At 46.7% G+C, this 18,388-nt stretch overlaps 1 protein-coding gene and 1 long non-coding RNA gene across 9 annotated transcripts in view; one reads left to right on the top strand and one right to left on the bottom strand.

The window, feature by feature from the left end:
• Positions 1–18,388, bottom strand: part of NT5C3A (5'-nucleotidase, cytosolic IIIA) — an 80,790-nt gene that overhangs the window by 27,040 nt on the left and 35,362 nt on the right. The window contains exons 1-2 of one of the 4 annotated variants that reach the window (XM_027863839.1): positions 7,118–7,774; positions 1,061–1,115 (exon numbers count right to left, since the gene is read on the bottom strand). The exons of 2 other annotated variants lie outside the window; for them this stretch is intronic. In XM_027863839.1, the coding sequence (XP_027719640.1) occupies positions 1,061–1,096 (36 nt within the window). In that variant the 5' untranslated portion in view covers positions 1,097–1,115; positions 7,118–7,774. Of the gene's footprint in view, positions 1–1,060; positions 1,116–7,117; positions 7,775–18,388 lie in introns of those variants that run through there. One more of the 4 variants, XM_027863840.1, reaches the window with a different exon arrangement.
• Positions 1,098–13,547, top strand: LOC114044407. 5 transcript variants are annotated; one of them, XR_003569231.1, is made up of 7 exons: positions 1,098–1,953; positions 2,166–2,278; positions 2,981–3,191; positions 4,896–5,151; positions 6,221–6,388; positions 6,944–7,071; positions 12,983–13,547. It is a non-coding gene; the product is annotated as an uncharacterized LOC114044407 (long non-coding RNA). The 5 variants fall into 5 exon arrangements; XR_003569230.1 differs by lacking the exon at positions 12,983–13,547 and adding an exon at positions 10,938–11,446; XR_003569232.1 differs by lacking the exon at positions 12,983–13,547 and having other exon boundaries at positions 1,128–1,953; positions 6,139–6,388; positions 6,944–7,121.

Below are 18,388 nucleotides of genomic sequence, written 5' to 3' on the forward strand. Positions count from 1 at the left end.
TCCAGACTCCCCCAACTGCCAGTGCCCTCTGCCTACTCAATCACTCCGTATCTAGAATCACAGACCCTATGGGTCATCGAGTTGAACTTCCTAATTTTCCAGGTGAGGAACTGAGGATCGATAGATGAAGAGACTTGTCATGGCAGTGGCAAGAGCCTAGTTCTGACTCCAGAACCAGCGTATGGAGCAGCTGGGTGGCACCATGATTAGAGCAGTGGCCCTGGAATCAGTAAGACCTGAGTTCAAATCCAACCCAAGACGCTTATTAGCTTTGTGACCTTGGGCAAGTCACTTAATTTCCACCTGCCTCAGTTTCCTCAACTGTAAAATGGGGATCACAATAGCACCTACCTCCCAGGGCTGTTGTGAGGACCAATGAAATAATGATTGTAAAGTGCTTAGCACCAAGCAGGTGCTTATTAAATGCCTGTTCCCTCTTCCTCTGCCCAAGTATGTTCTCCACTCCACCATGTCACCTCCTATCTGGACCTATGGACTGAAATACCAAAAAAGGAAAAACAAAGAGAAACCTGCCAAGGCCATAAATGGAGTGCAGATTGAGGGGAGATGGGGGTAAGGGGGGACTCTGAAGCCCAGGGCACTGCCGCTGTCAACATCTGGTTTTAGCGTTTTTGAGTGGGGGAGAGGAAGCTGGGTGATGCCGCGTCTACAGCTTTACATCGTATTTAAATGGTTAAGGCGCCCACTAAAACATTGTAGGAAACTGTGATACTTAGAAGGCAGGAAGTGGTTTCATTCTAAGATGATATTTTAAATCAGAGGCACAAGAGAGAACTTGGCAGCAGGATCAGAATTAGGAAGGTTTGCATCCAGCTGTGGAACAACAAAGGCCAGAACACAAGTCTCATCCAGCCCCTAGTGACGGTGGTGGGCTACTGGCCGGCATCTTGGTTTCTATAAGAAAAGATGGAAAGCAGATGGGAAGCAGGCTGGATAAACAGGTACAAGGTTCAACTCTCACGATCAATTTTCCTTTGAAGTTAAAGGTGAGAAGGCCCCAGAATAGACACATGGAACTGGAAATATTTCGGATACCCACCATTTTCACAAGTATGTCATACTCTTGCTTATTCATGTCTCAGCTATCCGAGCTTCTGGGTTATTTCAGGTGATAAATCACGGCAAAAGAGAAAAAAAGAAAAAAGGTATGTGTGACATACTTAGGTTTCAGGCTCCTCCTTCCCACCCGAAATGCATCTTAACACTGCCTTCTTTGATCCTAACGGTAACTCCAAGGACGCACCTTATTCCTACCTAACATGTGTTGAGGTTTTATTATAGATGCCCAACCTGGAGGTCAGATATTCTGGGCTGGCTTTAGTAGCGGCATAAGGAAGCCTGCTAGAGGGGACGCAGCATGTAAATACATCGAAGAGAAAAGTAGGGTAAACCACAAGCTGATTATAATTAGTCTGAGGAAATGACTTTCTGTACTCTAGAAATTAGCATACTAGAAATACAGATATTTTCTGTGCCTTCATCTGTTACATTTTGGAAAAAAAAGATTCTAGTCTTGTTTGTTGTCCACTAATATTTAAAGTAAACCTTTTTTCCCCCCAACAAAGCTCATAGGAAATTATATGAATTTGCTTCAGTTTTGGATTGATTTTAGTTCAAGTCTACTTTGTAAAAACAGGATTTTGTTGTACCAGTCACATCAGAGAGGTGAAAAGCAAAAACCACGCCTCAGCTAAAAGTCACTCCTGGGGAATCTAGAGCCATGCTATCTTATTTGTGATTTAAATGAGTTTCAGCAGACTTGACCTTTTCAAGGCTGTGATATGACATGACTCCCGGGGTGAAGAGATGGGAACAATCCCTATGGAAATACTGTACGGGCAGAGGAGAGAAGTCCAAGAGAGCTCACCATCCCTTATGATAAACAAGGCAGGAGTCTACCCAAGTTCGTCACCTATTCTAGGGCCTTACCAGGTAAATTGGGGTTGGTCTGACTTCCTGGGATGAGTTCTCTCTCAGATGGGAAGCTTCTTGGGGGCCGGGCTAGTGATGGATGGATTTTTCCATCTCTAGGACACAGCATGATATCTTGAACATACTAATTCAAACCTTTATGTTGGTAAAGGTTGAATCAAGTCTTTCCTTCCTGATCTCTCTAAATAACTTTGACATTCCTTGTATTCTAGACTTCAGTCTCTGCGGCCTGGATTGGGAAGTTGCCACCAAGTGCTGGGAAGGATTCGGGGACTCTGGGGAGGAGCCGGGCCAAGGATATTCTGCTCCTAACCACAGGAACATGGTCAGAATCCAGTTCCATAAAAATTCACTAATTATTTACTAGGGCAGGGCAGGATGCTGGGGCGCCCCTGGGGTGCAAAGGCAGATATGAGCAGATGTGACAAGGCCCAATCTCAAGGACCTGATGATCTCCCGGTGGTGAGGCAGGCACAGAACGAATGAAAAGGGTGAACGGGGCGGAAGTGGGCTGTGCATCACGGGCATAAGCGAGGTAAAGTTGAGGCGCCTATGCCTTCCCTTTGGAGTCAGGCCTGGGGAGGGAGGAGAGAGAGGCCAGAACATCCCTCATTACATCGGTGTGACGCCTGACATTTCGGGCATCTGGAAGCTCAGTGGGATGAGAAGCCCTTCCCCGGGTTGGTCACCTTTTCTCACCAGAGGACTCCTGTCCAGGCTTTCTCTGCTGCCTAACGGGTGGTCCTCACCCCCTCCCCAATGTCCCTCTTCCTCTCAGCTTCCTTGTTTTCCTCCAAGACTCAGCTTGAATCCCCCATTCTGCAGGAAGCCTCTTCCCACCAGACAGTGCAGGGTGGCCAGGGAGTGTGTCTTTCCTTTCTCCGTACCCTTGGTGCTTAGCACCGTACTTGGCACTTGGACTAAGTGACTACAAACCACATGTTGGAGTCCACTTTTCTTTTTTAATATATTCAGGACACTCTTGTAGCATTTGGACTGCTTGTCTAGCTCACTCCCAACTTCCTAGGGTTGCTGTGGGCTTGCGCTGCTCGGGTAAACCCTGAAACTCTGGAGAGCATCCTCTGATATCTATAGCTACTGACAAGAATCATGGAGTAAGAGAAAGAACTGATGGATGGACCAGTGGCCCACTGGTATTGACCAAGTGTCAAAGGAACGGGAGGAAAGCTCCCAGAAAGTTAGGTGGACCCTCTGTGGCAATCTCACAGGAGACAAAGGTGAGGCCAACGACAGGGAGCAAGATGCATTATGGGAGGGAATGTCCAAATCGATGACATCACCTTAGTTTACCTTTTGGGTGCCCTAGAAATGGGAGTCATTCCTCAGGCTCAGGAGGTCGAACCTACTTCCTTTTCTGATATCTTTGGTGATGGTCAGATGCAGCCCCAACTTTACACCTGTGTGTGGCCTGGCCCTCAAGGCTCTGTCTTCTGGGACCCCTGAGGCCTAGGTTGCCCCTCTTCACTCAGAGCGAGGTCTCCCTTCTTAGGCTCAATTCTTCCCTTTCTGACCCTAGTTCTTCCAAGACCTGATTATCTCATGATGCCCTCCCCTATGGCTCCAGCCCAGCTCCCTACTCACTGGCTGGTCTAATAGCTCCTATTCTGACAACAGGCACTAGATACCCCTTTCAAAGTCTTAGCCTCAGGGTTCAATCCCTTTCCTATGTCTCTGTGACAAGTCATGGCCCAAGTTCAGGTCCTTACCTCCTGGAAGTGGATTGCTCCCAAACCATTAAAAAACCCAACCCAACAATAACTGAACTTGATGCATGGGTATGGGGGACAGTTACTGTGGCCTTGCCTCCTAGGCCCTTCTCCCCCATCGTCCAAAAGGTCACTCCTCCTCAGAAGAGTTCTGGAGCGGCCTTCCAGCCCCTTCTTGGGGAACCTGGGACACAGGCAGTAATTTGCACATCCGCAAAACTGACACTTGCTGCCTGATGCTTTCCTCTGAGAACTGATGTCTTTTCAGAAGGCATAATTACATACCATTTTTATTAAAATCAACTGAGATAATGTATGCAAAGTGCTTTGAAAATCCGAAGCTATTATCAGTTGTCTGAAAAGGGAAGAACAGTATAGAAATGTCCAGGCAAGGGTGTGGGCCTCCTATGGGAACCTAGAAAGACAATTTTCATATCCTATCAAATGAACGTTGAAATGTGTGGCTCCAAGATTCCAATGCATCATGTGGTTAGGAAATTGTTACCCTCTGCTGCCTCTGACTCCTGGCCCCTCAGGGCTACTCACTATTAGAGAAAGAAGACCAGGATTGATGGAGAAGTAGATTTTTTTTTTTTAAATCAGACCTTCCTGACAAGGAAAATCCCTTTACCAATACAGAGAGTTGGACACTTGTCTGCAAGTTAAGAGTCTTACAGCATTGTCTGGGGCATTGAAAATGACTTGCCCAGGGTCACACAGCCAGGATAGAACAGAGGAGGGGCTTGGCCCTAGGTCTTCAAACTAGTTCAATCCCCGTACCACACTGTCTCTCTTGGATTTTTTTTTTTACACTAGGGTTCTCAGCAGGCTGTTGAAGGCTCACTTTTAAATTCTGCTTTATAAAAATAACCTTATATCTTAATACAAATTTCTTTTTTTTAATACAAATTTCAACTAATCCCATGGTCCCTCATGAGGCCAGATTTCACAGGACAATAATGATTTCTTTTGATTAGAAGGTAACGCCCTATGTTGGCCAGACTCGATTCCATCATTCTCAAGGGTCAGTATAATTATGTAATCTAGAAGTGTCAGAAATGGTGGCGTAGATGTCAGCCTTCTGGCATGAACCTGAAAGAGGCTACAGAAAATCAGGGCAGTGTATTTTTAAACTGATGGTCTTGTAAATCTGCACGGCTTGATATATACAGTCCTGGTTTTTTATGCCAATTGTCGCTCCATCACCTGTTACAGATGCTCTGATGATGTTGGAAAGCCAGCCCAGGTCGAGCAGCCTGAGACCAGGCTAGACATGAGAATTCTTGGAATTTTGTGAAATCTCTTTCAAGTACAACTTTGTGGTGGTTGTCATCTGTAAAACAAGGTTGTGAAGACCCTAGAATGTTGACGCGTGGAAAACTGATCTTTTTGAAGTGGATATAAATTACCTGGTGAGCTTGCAGTCTGTGCCAACATCACTACAGAACCAGGCTATAGACTAAAGCAAGAGGTAAGAACCCCCTTATTAAAATTGAGTCAAACTGGTCAATCAGGGAGGTTTTACTAAAAGTACTTTGCTTTAGGATAACTAGGACTTGATAACATAGTTTGCAAATCTCTATGAAAATTAATTTTATACACAATTTTTTTAGTGGCTTCTTATAATGAAAAATGCACTTGAATGCTTGAAATTCAAAGGAATCAAATGACTTCTAAAATGATGTTCGCTCTTTCTGCCTTAAAGAAAGTACCTATGTTTAAAATAGAATCTCTCTCTTGGCATCCAAGTTAATTAACTGCTTAATTACACAGGTCTCCTTTCATAGATAATTCTAGAAATTTTCTACTAGAATCAAGGTTTAGTTTGAAACTTAAAAAAAAAAAAACCATACAAATGACATCTCATATTCTAATAAACCTTTAGGAATATTACTAAAAATTTAAGTAAACCCAAGAATTTTTATATTTTCATTGATTCAAGACCCTATAAAGCCAGCCCCTAGAATAGCTTTTACAAGTTTCATCTCATTTTAAGAAACATATTTCCAAGTCTTTTCTTGGTGGGTCAGAGCACTTGATTCTGGGCTAAAATGGTTTCTCAAGGGTAATTAAGGTAAATGCTTTTCACTCGAGCACGAACTTCAACACTTGCAGGAAAACAACATCAAACTAAGAATATGAAACTCAAAACTGAAACTACCCTGAAGAGTATGTTGTGTCCCAGACACCCTCACCGGACTCAGATGTGTAAATTTCGAATGCTAGTGGTACAAAATAGCAGCTGAGACCCGATTTCTTAAAGAGTCCAAGTTGGTCTTCCCATCAGAGCTTTAGAGATCTTAGGAGAACCTTGGAATTCCCAGTGCTGGCTAGGGCTTTGGTGACTATCCAGCCTAAGCCTGTCACTTTACAGACAGGCAAGATGAGGCACAGGGTTGTGTGACTTGCATAGACAGGCTGCTGTGGAGATGGATCGTTTTTGCTTTTTTTTTTTAAGGAATACATAAAGTCGTCAGCATAGCCTGCTATAATCTTGATGAGTTAACTTCCTGAAAGCAGTAACTTGTGACTGAACCTAGGGGCTGAACTTAAGAGCGCCGAGGAGCTCTGTCCTTGATCTTGTCCCGCCATCCACAGCTAGAAGAGCTTAAGCTGCCTACAGACGGTCAACACCATCCCAGCCCAGCCAGCCACCAGAAAGCAGCGGCTTCATCCTCTGACCTTCTCCTGACTTTGGGACTCTGTAGGTAAATGTATACAAAAGGACACCAGGGCTTCTACTCTGGGACAGATTCCAGCTTCTCCACTGTCGCTAAACAACACAATGAATCCCTAAAACCACAGTGCTTTAGGCTGTTGCTTTCACATATTTATATCTTAAGCTTCTAATTTACCAAGAAAGACTTACAGAAGTTTTACTGTTAAGAACAAATCATTTATAACATCACATTAGAATATCCTTACCAGTTTAATCCCATTCTAGGCTACCTCATCTTTATTATCAAAATATTATTATTATATTATAATATATGATATATATCATGTATTATATTATTATAAAAATAAACTAAACATGCCTCAATCGTCTATACTGGCCACACACCTGACTCTCCAAACTGATTAATACGGTAAGCAAATGTAGATGACATTGATTCATCCAAGATTTATGTATTATTCTTGGCTATGATACATTATATATTAGCTTTTGGCTAATAAGCAGGATAGCAAAGAGAAAGCTTTTGAGATTAGCCCCTAATACTTGAAGGTCCCTTTTTACGTATTTCCCCTTTTTTAAATCACAGGGATCAAAAGTGCTGTACTGGACTCTGCTGGTTCTTGTTGCTTTTTCTTCTGAAAGTTCTGCCAGGCTGTCTAACTTTCCAGGGGAGCACCCCCAAATCCAGCTGGGAGCTGTGCTCCCAACACAAAGGTAGGCTAAAGAAGCACGTCTGTTGACATGAATCAGATACACTTACCAGCGAAGTTTGCCGGAGGAGCTAGAGCAGTAAAAGAAAATTCTTCCTGCCTGCGAATGACTAATATAGGCAGCCCAAGGTGCAACTGAAGGCGGTCCCAAAGGGCCTGACTAATCCCTGTGCAAAACAAACAGTCCTGGGCCACAGCAACGTGTGTACTTTGTTGTGCTCAGGGAGGGAGCTGCCTCCTCTGGCTGGGAGGGAACATTTACTACATGACAAGGAGTTTGGGCAGAAAGATGCAAAGCTGGACTCTTGGGGCATGGGAAATGGACCCACAATGAAAAAAGTTCCCTTGGTTTACTGATCATGTAAAAACATTAGGGGAATTATTGTGTTACCAACATTAGAAAGAAAATGGCAAACTTTTAAAATAAAAGATGTAGAAAGTATTTTCACCAATTAAAGAACCCAGCCATGTTTTGCTATAAATAGCAATGTTGCAATAAACTGATACTTATGTGTAAGGACACAGGAGATAAGTGAGGATATGCGCTCTCTTCCCCTCAGCAGTTTTATCATTGGGGCACTGCCAAGTTACATTTCTGTAAACAGTATTTTCTATCAACCTCTTCTCCAGTGGGAAGAAATCTAGCCACAGCATTTTTTCAGCTGTCAAAGGCCACAAGCCTACATGTTTATGTTGAATGTTTTAATAAACCACATATCACCGAATTATGCTATAGTTTCCATTTATAGGGTTTTTTTTTTTTTTTTTGGTGAAGCAGTTGGGGTTAAGTGATTTGCCCAGAGTCACACAGCTAGTGAGTGTCAAGTGTCTGAGGCCGGATTTGAACTCAGGTCCTGACTTTAGGACCGGTGCTCTATCCACTGCACCACCTAGCTGCCCCAATAGAATGTTTCAAACAATGCGACAGTGAACATTTTGCTTTTAACACGCATTTTCCCCAGTAAGAACAGATAAGTTGAATCCCTGAAGCTCCCGGCTGGATGGGACCTTTTGGGGTTAGGTCCATCCCATACCCTCAACAACATCCAGTCAATGAGGTGACGCAGACTCTACTGGCACATCTCCAGTGGGAGAGGATGGCTGGCCTTAGGGACAGGCCATTACATGCCTGGAGTGCTCTAATTGCACATTAGTCCTTTTAAACATCAAACCCACTTCTTCCTGGTGGTAGCCTCCACCCTCAGTTCTCCCCAAAGTGACCCACCCAGACCGGACCTGATTGCTCTTCTACTTGACAACTTGGAAGTATTTTTAGACCCCTCCACCCCCAAAACACACCCAAGTGTTCTTTTCTCAAGGCTAAACCTGCCATGGCTTCCCTCACCTAGCCTTCATCTGTTGTAATGAGACACAAAGTGAGAAGGAAGAGCTATCACACACAACACGTGTTGGTCTTCACAACTCTGGGAGGTGGGTGCTATCGTGACCCCCATTTTATAGCTGCGGAAACTGAGGCAGACAGAAGTCAAGGATCTGAAGAAGGGTTTAAACCCACCTCTTCTTGTCTCCAGGTCTAGCACTTCCAGCTAGGCCCTGACAGAGGGACAGAGATAGAGACAGAGACTGTGCTCCTTGGTATGGGGAACTCCCAGATGAGAGAACTCTTTCCACCAAGGCAGGTCAGCGCCTTCGCTGACCCCAGAGTACTGGGAAGTTAAGAGGCTTGTCTGGAGTCACTCAGCCACTGTCCGAAGCTGCACGTGAACCCAGGCCTTCCTGACCCTGACGCTGCCTCTTACTACAAAGCAGGTCCCCCCTCACCTACAAAAAGTTCAAAGAAAAGGTCTTCCATGTGCAAAATGAGTCACAGCAGCACTTTTTGCGGCAGCAAAGAACTGGAAACAAAATCATGAATATAATGTAACATTCCTATGCTATAAGAAATGACAAAGATGAGAGACGTGGAGAAACCTGGGAAGACTCATGCCCAATGAGCTGATGCAGGGTGGAGGGCATTCTGACAAGGGAAAGAGAAATGCAGAAGAAGACGGAGCATAAAGAGCAGGAGCCCTGCGGCTGGCCGAGCCTGGCTCCAGGAGGCTGGGAGCGAGACGCACTCCCCACCTGTAGGCAAAGTGCCGCCCTGTGGGAGCAGAAAGGCAAGGCCAGTGGTGCTCTGACAAGTCAGGGCTTCTACTGGGGGTCCTGCGGGAGCGTCTGGGTGCCCACAGGGACGTCCAAAAACCAAACCAAAAGGAAAACAGATGAGCAGACACGAGTTCAGAAGGGATAGGCAAACAAGGTGGTTTTGTTACTATCGTGCTATAGTTAATGTAGCCTTTAAAAAAACAAATCACGTAATACAAGTTGATGGTTTCATTGGCAATCCTTTTTCTATTCTTTGTATACTGAAATCATGTTTGTGAAGTTCATAATACGAAAATAGAATTTAAATAAATAAAAAAGAAGTTGCCTGGCGTTAGGCCTAAGAAGGTTATAGGCCTACCCACCGGATCTGGTCCTGGACAGCCCCCGGGTGGGAATGAGGCCAGTCAGAGGATGACGACCTTACATGGGGAAGGCCTTGAGACTGTGCCAGATGATCAGCTGAAGAGCTGGGGGATATTTAGCCTGAGGAAAAGAAGAGTTGGGTGGGAAATGCTCACTGTTTTCAGGTATATGGAGTCCCATCACACAGAAGACAGACAGCTTGTTCACTTGGGCTCCAAAGGAAAGAACCAGAAGTTGTTAAGGAGATTTTAGGAAATGACAGCCATCCAGAAGCAGGACAGATTGCTTCGATTTCCCATTTACTGCAGCTCTACAGGCTAAGACTGGCTGAGTGCTGTGGGGGTCTGTGGTGGAGCTGTATTGTGGTCTCCCTCCCACTCTCAGGTTCTGGGCTTCTGGTTTCTAGGCCCCTCACTGATGGGTCGTCCTTGTCTAGACATGCTCTGGATTCCAACTAGGTAGGAAGTATTCTGTTGGATGCTGGGGATGCGAGCACCGAGATGAAGTCGTCCTTATCCACAAGGAGTCTGCAGTCTTATGGAGGGTGGTGCTGATAGCCACATGCCTGTCTCACGTGTAGAGCTGCCCTTTCTCCTTGCCAAGGTCAACAACCCCTCAACACACACCTCTGATCCCCTCCAATGCCATCTTCACCCCTCCTCTCTTGCACATTTTAACCTTCAGTCCTTCCCTGGCCACTCACTGCCTCCATGTCACCTGCAAACACGTCCATACCCCCCACACTTACAACTGATGCTACCATTGCGCCTGGCTCTCCTTCCCTTCTCAGATAAAACTCCTTGAAAACACTCTCTACATTTGCTGTGTCCTCTCCTCCAAAGCCTCAGCAGCCAGGCTTCGGACTTCCTTGTTTTCCTTGAATCTCTCCTCCCAAGTCCTCAATGATCTCTGCATTGCCCCCCCCCTTTTTTTTGGCAGTTGGGGTTAAGTGACTTGCCCAGGGTCACACAGCTAGTAAGTGTCAAGTATTTGGTCTGAGGCCAGATTTGAACTCAGGTCCTCTTGAACTTCAGGGCCAGTGCTCTATCCACTGTGCCACCTTGCTGCCCGAGAAATCGACGAGGATGGGATTGCATCGCCTTTTCAGAATCCTCATTCTCCTCACTCTCTCTGCAGCCTCTGACATGATCGGCTGCCCTCTTCTCTTGAATAATCTCCTTTTATGGGCTTTCGTGACCCTGGCTCTTGGCCAGTTCTCTTCCTATCTGTTCAATGGTTTCTTCTCAATCTCCATCCTGGCCATCCCACTAACTGCGAGGGTTCCCTTTGGACGACCTCATCTGGTGACCTCCTCAGCTTCCATGGACTCAACTATCATCTGTTGGCAGATGATGCCAAGACCTGCATATCCACCCCTCACCTCTCTCCTTTCCCCAGCCTCACACAGCCAACTGACTTCGGGCCATCTCACAGACATCTGAAGCAGGATATGCTCAAGTATGACCTCGGTATCTTTCTCCCCAAAGCCTCCCCTCTTCCTGACTTCGAGAGCACCACCATGTTCCCAGACATCTGGGCTCACCGCCTTGTGTCACCACCCCCACATCCCACCCGTCGCCACGTCCTGTAGATTCCATCTTCCTGGCATCTCTCCCCTGCCACTGCCCTGCTGCAGGTCCTCATTCCCTCACACCCGACCTACAGCTACAGCCTCCTGGTTGGTCTTCCGGCCTCGTCTCCAAGCGCTCCAAACCATCCGCCACTCAGCTGCCGCGCTGATGTTCCTAAGGTACACGTCTGACCAGGGCATCCCCCCGGTCAATGAGCTCTCAAGGCAACCCATTCCCTCCAGAATTAACAGAAGCTGTTTGCCTCCTAAAGGCCCCTACAAGTGGGCCCCTTCCTGCCTTACTCATGTTTACCTCCAGAGGCCTCTCTGCTGTTTCTCCCACACAACCATCCCCCCACTGACTTGAGGCCTTTTCGTTGTCTGCCCCCCATGCCTGGAATGCTCTCCCTCCTCTCCGCCACCTCCTGGCTTCCTCTAAGACTTAGCTCCAATCCTACCTCGTGCAGGAGTTCACTTCCCAGGCGCCCCCTCCCCCAATCACCACCCAGGCTCACTGCTACCTAGTTACTGACATGCTATTTCCCCCCTTAGAATGGGAGCTCTTTTAAGGAAGTTACTGGGTTTCCATCTTCCTTTGGATTCCAAGCGATTTGCACAGTGTCTGGCACACAGTAAACACTTGGATGCTTGTTGACTGACTGCCTGATGGTCACAGACGCAAAACCAAGGTGAACTGAAAGAAGGAAGAAGCCCAGGAAGTGGAGGTGGGGCTAGTCAGGGAAGGCTTCAGAGAACAACAGGTGGTGGGGAGCTGAGTGAAGGACGGAAGGAGGAAATGAGGAGGGAACACATTCCAGGGACTTGGGTTGGCTTGTCCAAACCAAAGGCGGAATGCCAAGTATGGGGAACAACTAGGAGTCATCTGCAAAGGGAGGGGTTGTAGTCCCGTGCCACTGGCTCCCCAGAAGTCAGGGAGACCGTGTCAGGGCAGGGAGGGCCTGTGAGGGCTTCCCCTGCGCCAGGCTCTGGGCTGAACGCTGGGATGGCCTTGACCTTTGGCACAAGAGCTGATCTCCCAGAGAGGGGTGGATGGCTGGCCCGTCTACAGAGGCAGTGGGTACAGGATCCTGAATCACTGGGTTAAGATTCAGGACAAATGCCGCGGCTGCTCTAGGGCAAAAAGGCTGTAACTAGAATGGATTTCACTCCTTGCCCAGGGCCTCTGCCCAAAAGCTGCAAGCTTGTAGTAATGGGATCTGGATGCTCCCCTGGGTATAACACCGCCCGGGGCCTCTTCCTCAATACCCCCCTTCTAGGAAGGCTAAAAGTCTTGAAATGGGTCCAGGGAGTAGCAAATTTATACAGTGCCTTTTCTGTTTGCCAAGTGTTTTACATATATTATCTCCTCTGATCCTCAAAGTAAGCCTGGAAGGTAGACACCATTGTCCCATTTTACAGAAGCGGAAGTTGAGGTGCAGAGGGGTTAAATGGCTCACCCAGGGTCACCCAGCTATGTGTGAGGCAGAATTCAAACTTAGCTCTTCCTAACTCCAAATACAGCACTTTAGTTCATGGTATCGTTGACATTTATGCCCTGAATGGAGGCAGTGAGGTGGTATAGTAGCTAAGAGTTCTGGGCCTGAAGTCAGGAAGACTTGAGTTCAAGTCCAGCCTCAGATGCTTACTAGTTGTGGGACCCTAGGCAAGCCACTTAACTTCTGCCAGCCTCAGTCTCCTCATCTATAAAATGGGGATAAAAATTAGTATGTCCTTTACAGGGTTGTGGTGAAGAACACTTTGGAGTGATCTGTAAATGCTAGCTGCTAGCTGCTACTGTGATGATGATATGACTGTATTTATTCAATAATTTTCTTGCTCATGAATTAAAAAAAAAATCATTGTTCTCTTGAAGGGAAGCCACGCAGAATCCCCAAGAGCAGTGAAGCTGAACACCCTAAATGGGGCTGTGAATAACTGTGTGTGCCAGTGTACAAGTCTGCTCTCCATCGATGGGGAAAGAAAGGAGGCCGCACGCTTCTCCTGGAACACGGCAGGTCCAGCCTCCCCTGCTCCACGGACTGCTGTGGCTCCACAGCGCCTCCAGGATCAACGAAGTCCTCTGTTTGACGTTTAAAGCCTTTCACACCCTGACTCTCTCCCTCCAGGCCGGCCGTTTCTCACATGTCACTTCATCTCTTTGCTTAGCCTTTGCATAGGCTGCCCCTTCAAGACTCAGTAGAAACACCACCTTGTGAATGAGGTCTTTCCTGATTGCACCAGCTGCTAGTGCCTCTCCCCACAAATTACCTTGCATTTATTTATTACTCAATCACTGACTGTATATTTTGTATATGTTAGGTGTAGACCTTGTTTTTTGGGGAACCAATATGGTGCTGCGCACAGAGTGCCGGGCCTGGAGTCTGGGAGACTCCTCTTCCTGTGTTCAAATCTGACATCAGATACTTACTAGCTGGGTGACCCTGGACAAGTCACTTAACCTCTGTTTGCCTCAGTTTCCTCATCTGTAAAATGAGCTGGAGAAGGAGATGGCAAATCACTCCAGTATCTCTGCCAAGAAAATCCCAAATGGGGCCACGAAGAGTCAGACATGACTGAAGCAAATGAACAACAACAACAATGGGTTGTTTTGATGATTAAAATGTAAACTCTTTGAGGGCAGGCACTATTTGATTTTTTTTTTTGTATCCTTAGCAGAATGCCTGGCATACAGTAGGCATTTAATAAATGCTTCTTGATTGACTGAATATCATCCATTATACTTAACCTGGATCTTGTGTCTATTTTATGCTGGCTTCATTTACATTTGGTATGTGTAAATCACCACTACTTCCAAAGGAAAATGAAGAAAACAACATTTTCCCAATGTATTTTTTACCCCTTCCTCCCTTCTGCTTCTTTTTCACTGTTAAAGTAATGAGCAGGCCACAGGCAGCCATTCAGCAGGACGTTAGGAGAGTGGATGATTTCACATGGGCAGTACGGTGCTCTAGATAACAGTATTAGACTTCAGCAAAGGAACAAAGACTGAGTATGGCTGAATTCCAGCATCATCAGAATTGCAGAACTTTACAACTGAAAGCAATGTTAGAAACTGTCTGATCCAACGCCCTGAAGAAAGTGGGACCAGAGCAGCTGGAGGACCCGTCCAAGGGCCCACAGCTTCCCGTGATTCTGACCGATGCCGCCGCAGCCTTGGAGGCCCCCCCACTTCTCGAGTCATTCTGGGCAGTCGGGTCAAGGCACAGCACCGCAGGCCCATCCCTGCCCTCCTGGGCTCTGGCCAGTACAGTACTTAACATGTAGCCATCACATGCGCTGGAGATCTGGTTCAAGGTCACCTTCCTCTGGGAAGTCTTTTCTGCGGCTAGTCACTTGTCTCCAGGCAGTGTGTGTTGTTGTTAAGTTGTTTTCCATTCATGTCCGACTCTCCATGACCACATCTGGGGTTTTCTTGGCAGGGATACTGGAGTGGTTTGCCATTTCCTAACCCAGCTCATGTTACAGATGAGGAAACTGAGGCGAACAGGGTTAAGTGACTTGCCCAGGGTCACATAGCTAGTAAGTGTCTAAGGCCACATTTGAATTTAGGAAGATGAGTCTTCCTGATTCCACTACACCACCTAACTGGTCGTGTGTGTGTGTGTGTGTGTGTGTGTGTGTGTGTGTGTGTGTGTGTGGTAAGAGGCCATCTGGTCCAGCCCCCTCATTTTACACATAAGGAAACCGAGGCAGAGAGAAGTCAGAGATTCTAGGCTCATAGGTCTCGAGGCAGAAGGCACCTTGGGCGTCGTTCAGTCCAACACCCTCACCCCATTGTACAGATGAGGAAACTGAGGCCAAGAGAAGTGTAAATCAAGTGACTTGCTTGAAGTCAGACTGCTGTGTCAGAGCTGGGAGCTGGAGCCAGCTGGTCTGACCTCAGAGCCAGGGCATTTTCCGTCACACTAATGATCTTATCCAGGTCCATGTTTTCGTATTTCTAAAGGAGAAAAATACTTTATTTTTAAGAAATGGTATTGAAGTTCTTAGGGAGGGAAGCAGACAGGATAAGATAAGAGGGAAGTCTCGGATTTCCATTTTAAAAACAATTCCACATCATATTTGCATGCTAATGACTAACAGGTATGTAGCCACTACCTATATTTTTCAAGATGAGTCATGAGACATTAATTTCCTGCACATCACAAGCACATGAAGCCCACGGTATGCAGAAGCGAGTCAGGAATACTAACATCTCAGGAGCCGTGATGCCCTCATCACGGTGCACTTTGCACATTACGGTGCGCCATCACAACCCTTCTGTCTTCATTATTCTGGGCGATTCTTGCCTCGGTCCTCCTAAAAAGCCTTCACAATCATAAATGACATATTTATAGTGCTCTTTAAAATTTGCAAAGTCCTTCATTTCATCCTCATGACAGCCCTGACTCTTCTGAGACAGTGGCGTGCCATGACTTCAGACACACAGCATCACTGGGAGAGTACAGATGTTAGAAAGAAGGGTTTTGTGGCAGGAAGAAATATGGAGGCACAATTTGTGTGGCCCAAAGTGACACACAATATGCTAAAGGCAATTCGGCTATGTCCATCCTCCTATTGGATTGGGGCGCAGCTCAATGGCCCTTCTAACTGGGTGTCATAATCTGGGCAACACATAGTTTTGGTGACAGTTTAGTTTGGCCTGTATATATAGACTGTTAGGTCTTATCTTTTTTATGTATAGATTGTTAGGTTTTTCTCTTTTTTTTTTGTGAATTGTTAGCGCAATCTCTTCTGAGGGCCTATGGATCCCACTGTAGAGGTCTTGTAGTGGTCAGTGAGCTTAAGAAGTCATCACAACATCACAGGCCCATGTAGACTATCTTTTCCATTTTCCCAGCAGTTCCTGATGAATGGCGCTCCATTATTTCACAGCTGAGATACAACTCACCATCAGCACATACACTAGTGCTGCTCATAGCTGCCATATTTCTCCACTTGGCAAACAGATCAAGTGCTCGCCATCTGAGGCGATTTCAGGGATCTTTCTATGATCTTGTTGTGATGACTTCTCTATACCTGCTAAATCTGTCCGAGCCATGATGCTCAATGTTGTTACTTGTAAATATTTCCTGTTTTCTCAGAGAACTGAGCTCAGTGAAATAGGTAAATAATTACAGCTGTTGTAATTCTGATCTTTGTTTGACTTAGTCCATGGTGTGACGGGGTGGGGCGAGAGAGAGAGAGAGAGAGAGAGAGAGAGAGAGAGACAGAGCAGAGACAGAGAGACAGAGACAGAGACAGAGAGACAGAGACAGAGAGAGTTCACTCTGAAATGACTCCTATGCATATCTAAAAAATTATCTGCTATGATTTCATCAATTCCATATTGGGGGGAGATTTCTGGTGCTTGCTAAATTCAGCACCTTCACATGCTGGTTTAAATTTTTTTTTTTGTTAAGATGCACTGGCCTTTGGGAAATCGCAAAATCCTTTAACGACCCCAAACTTCCCCAGACACAAAAGGGCATCTTTTAAAACACCCACATTCTAGTGATGTTGCTGTGTGGTATTTGTAGGATACAACAGTCTCTGAGTATGATTCAGAGCAGCACAGATCAAATAAGGAACCACAGTAAAGGATGTCATCAGAGAAATGTGAGATGCTGATGCTGACAACTATAGCTGACCTTTACACAATGCTCACCATGTGCCTGGCACTGTGCTAAGTGCTTTACAAATGTTATCTCATTTGATCTTCACAACCCTGGGACGCAGGCACTATTATTAACCCTATTTTACAGATAAGGAAACTGAGGAACGCATCAGGTGAGTGAGTGTCTGAGGTGGGATTTGAATTCAGGTCCTCATGACTCAAGGCCTGACACTCGATCCACTGCACGCCCAGTGGACATCTCATGCACCCCATGGGTAACCTCACCTTGTCAGGAGGAAGGGTGCAAGATGCCTGCTACACCAGCTGAGGCCTCTGGGGCCGTGCTCTGGGAGGACACGGGCAGATGTCACATCAGATGGGCTGGCTAGCCAATTCCACATCCCACACCCTGTCTGCTGGGTGAGAGTTGGCCTCCTGGTCGGGCTTCCTTTCACATTCTATTGTTCAACTGTTCTGGTTCTGTTTACTCTGCCCTGCCTTGGTCATCTTCCTGTGTTGCTCCAGATTCTTCTCACTGGTCATTCCTTAAGGCACAATGACACTCCATTCCATTCCTGCACCTGTTTGGCCAGTCATTCCCCCAGATTCTCTTCCTGAAGACAGTATTTACAATGTGAGAAGTTGTCAGCCTTGGGCCTCTTTCACTTCCCAATCCCAGCCTTTTCCCACCCAGTTCCTCTCGCCCACCTTCTCATCAGAGTCCCTGAATATCAAGGCTACGGCCTCCCTGGCGGTCTTTCTGCTTCTCTTCCTCCTCTGCACTTCAAGGTGGGAGGGCCCTGACACCAAGGAAGCGATGGTTTCAGGTTTGGGGCCCCTAGGTGCCCCGTGAAGCCAAGCGCTCAGAGTCCTCTCTGCAAACAGAGGCCGTGAGCCATCCTTGCACGCAAGTAGGATCTCTTTGGGTCATTTGGCTCCAGCTAGGGAGAGACAGACTAGCACAAGGGGACTCAGTTCTTCCAGGGACAGAGAAATCACTGGCCAACTGAAGACAGATTTTATGTGAGCGATGCTAAATGACAAATGAGTGTTTGTCTGTGGTCTGGGAAGGGATTCATGGGACCCTGGCCAGAGCAGCAAGGGACCTTGGAGGCGGGCCAATTTTACAGATGAGAAAAGGAGGTCCCAAGACACTAAGGGACTTGCTCAAGGTCCCACAGTTGCCATTCTTTCTTGCAGGGCTGGGGAATCTGCAGCCTCGAGGCCACATGTGGCCCTCTAGTTCCTCAAGTGCGACCCTTTGACTGAATCCAAACTTCACAGAAAAGTCCCCTTAATAAAAGGATTCGCTCTGTCAAACTCGGACTCAGCCAGAGGGCCGCACCCCAGGCCCTAGAAGGCCACATACCCCTGTATGTCCTTCTTAGCACACTTTCTCCTATTGTAGAAGCTGAAGGAAGTCATTGAAGGTTGTAAAATTCACTCCTGATTTGCTAACCTTCTGGTCGCTGGCGCTGCCCCCTACTTCAGGGCTTGGTTGCTCCTCAGAACAGTAGATACAGTCTGTCCCAGGGCTTCTATTCATATAGAGGAAGCATGGGGCTCGTGGCCAGAAAGCTGGTCTCAAGCCCAGGAAGAGCTGCATTCACATCTCACCTCTGATACACGCTGGCTGTGCGACTGTGGGTAAGTCACTGAACC

Source organism: Vombatus ursinus, unplaced genomic scaffold (genome assembly GCF_900497805.2).
Source record: "Vombatus ursinus unplaced genomic scaffold, bare-nosed wombat genome assembly UNPS02014773.1, whole genome shotgun sequence".
Lineage (NCBI taxonomy): Eukaryota > Metazoa > Chordata > Mammalia > Diprotodontia > Vombatidae > Vombatus > Vombatus ursinus.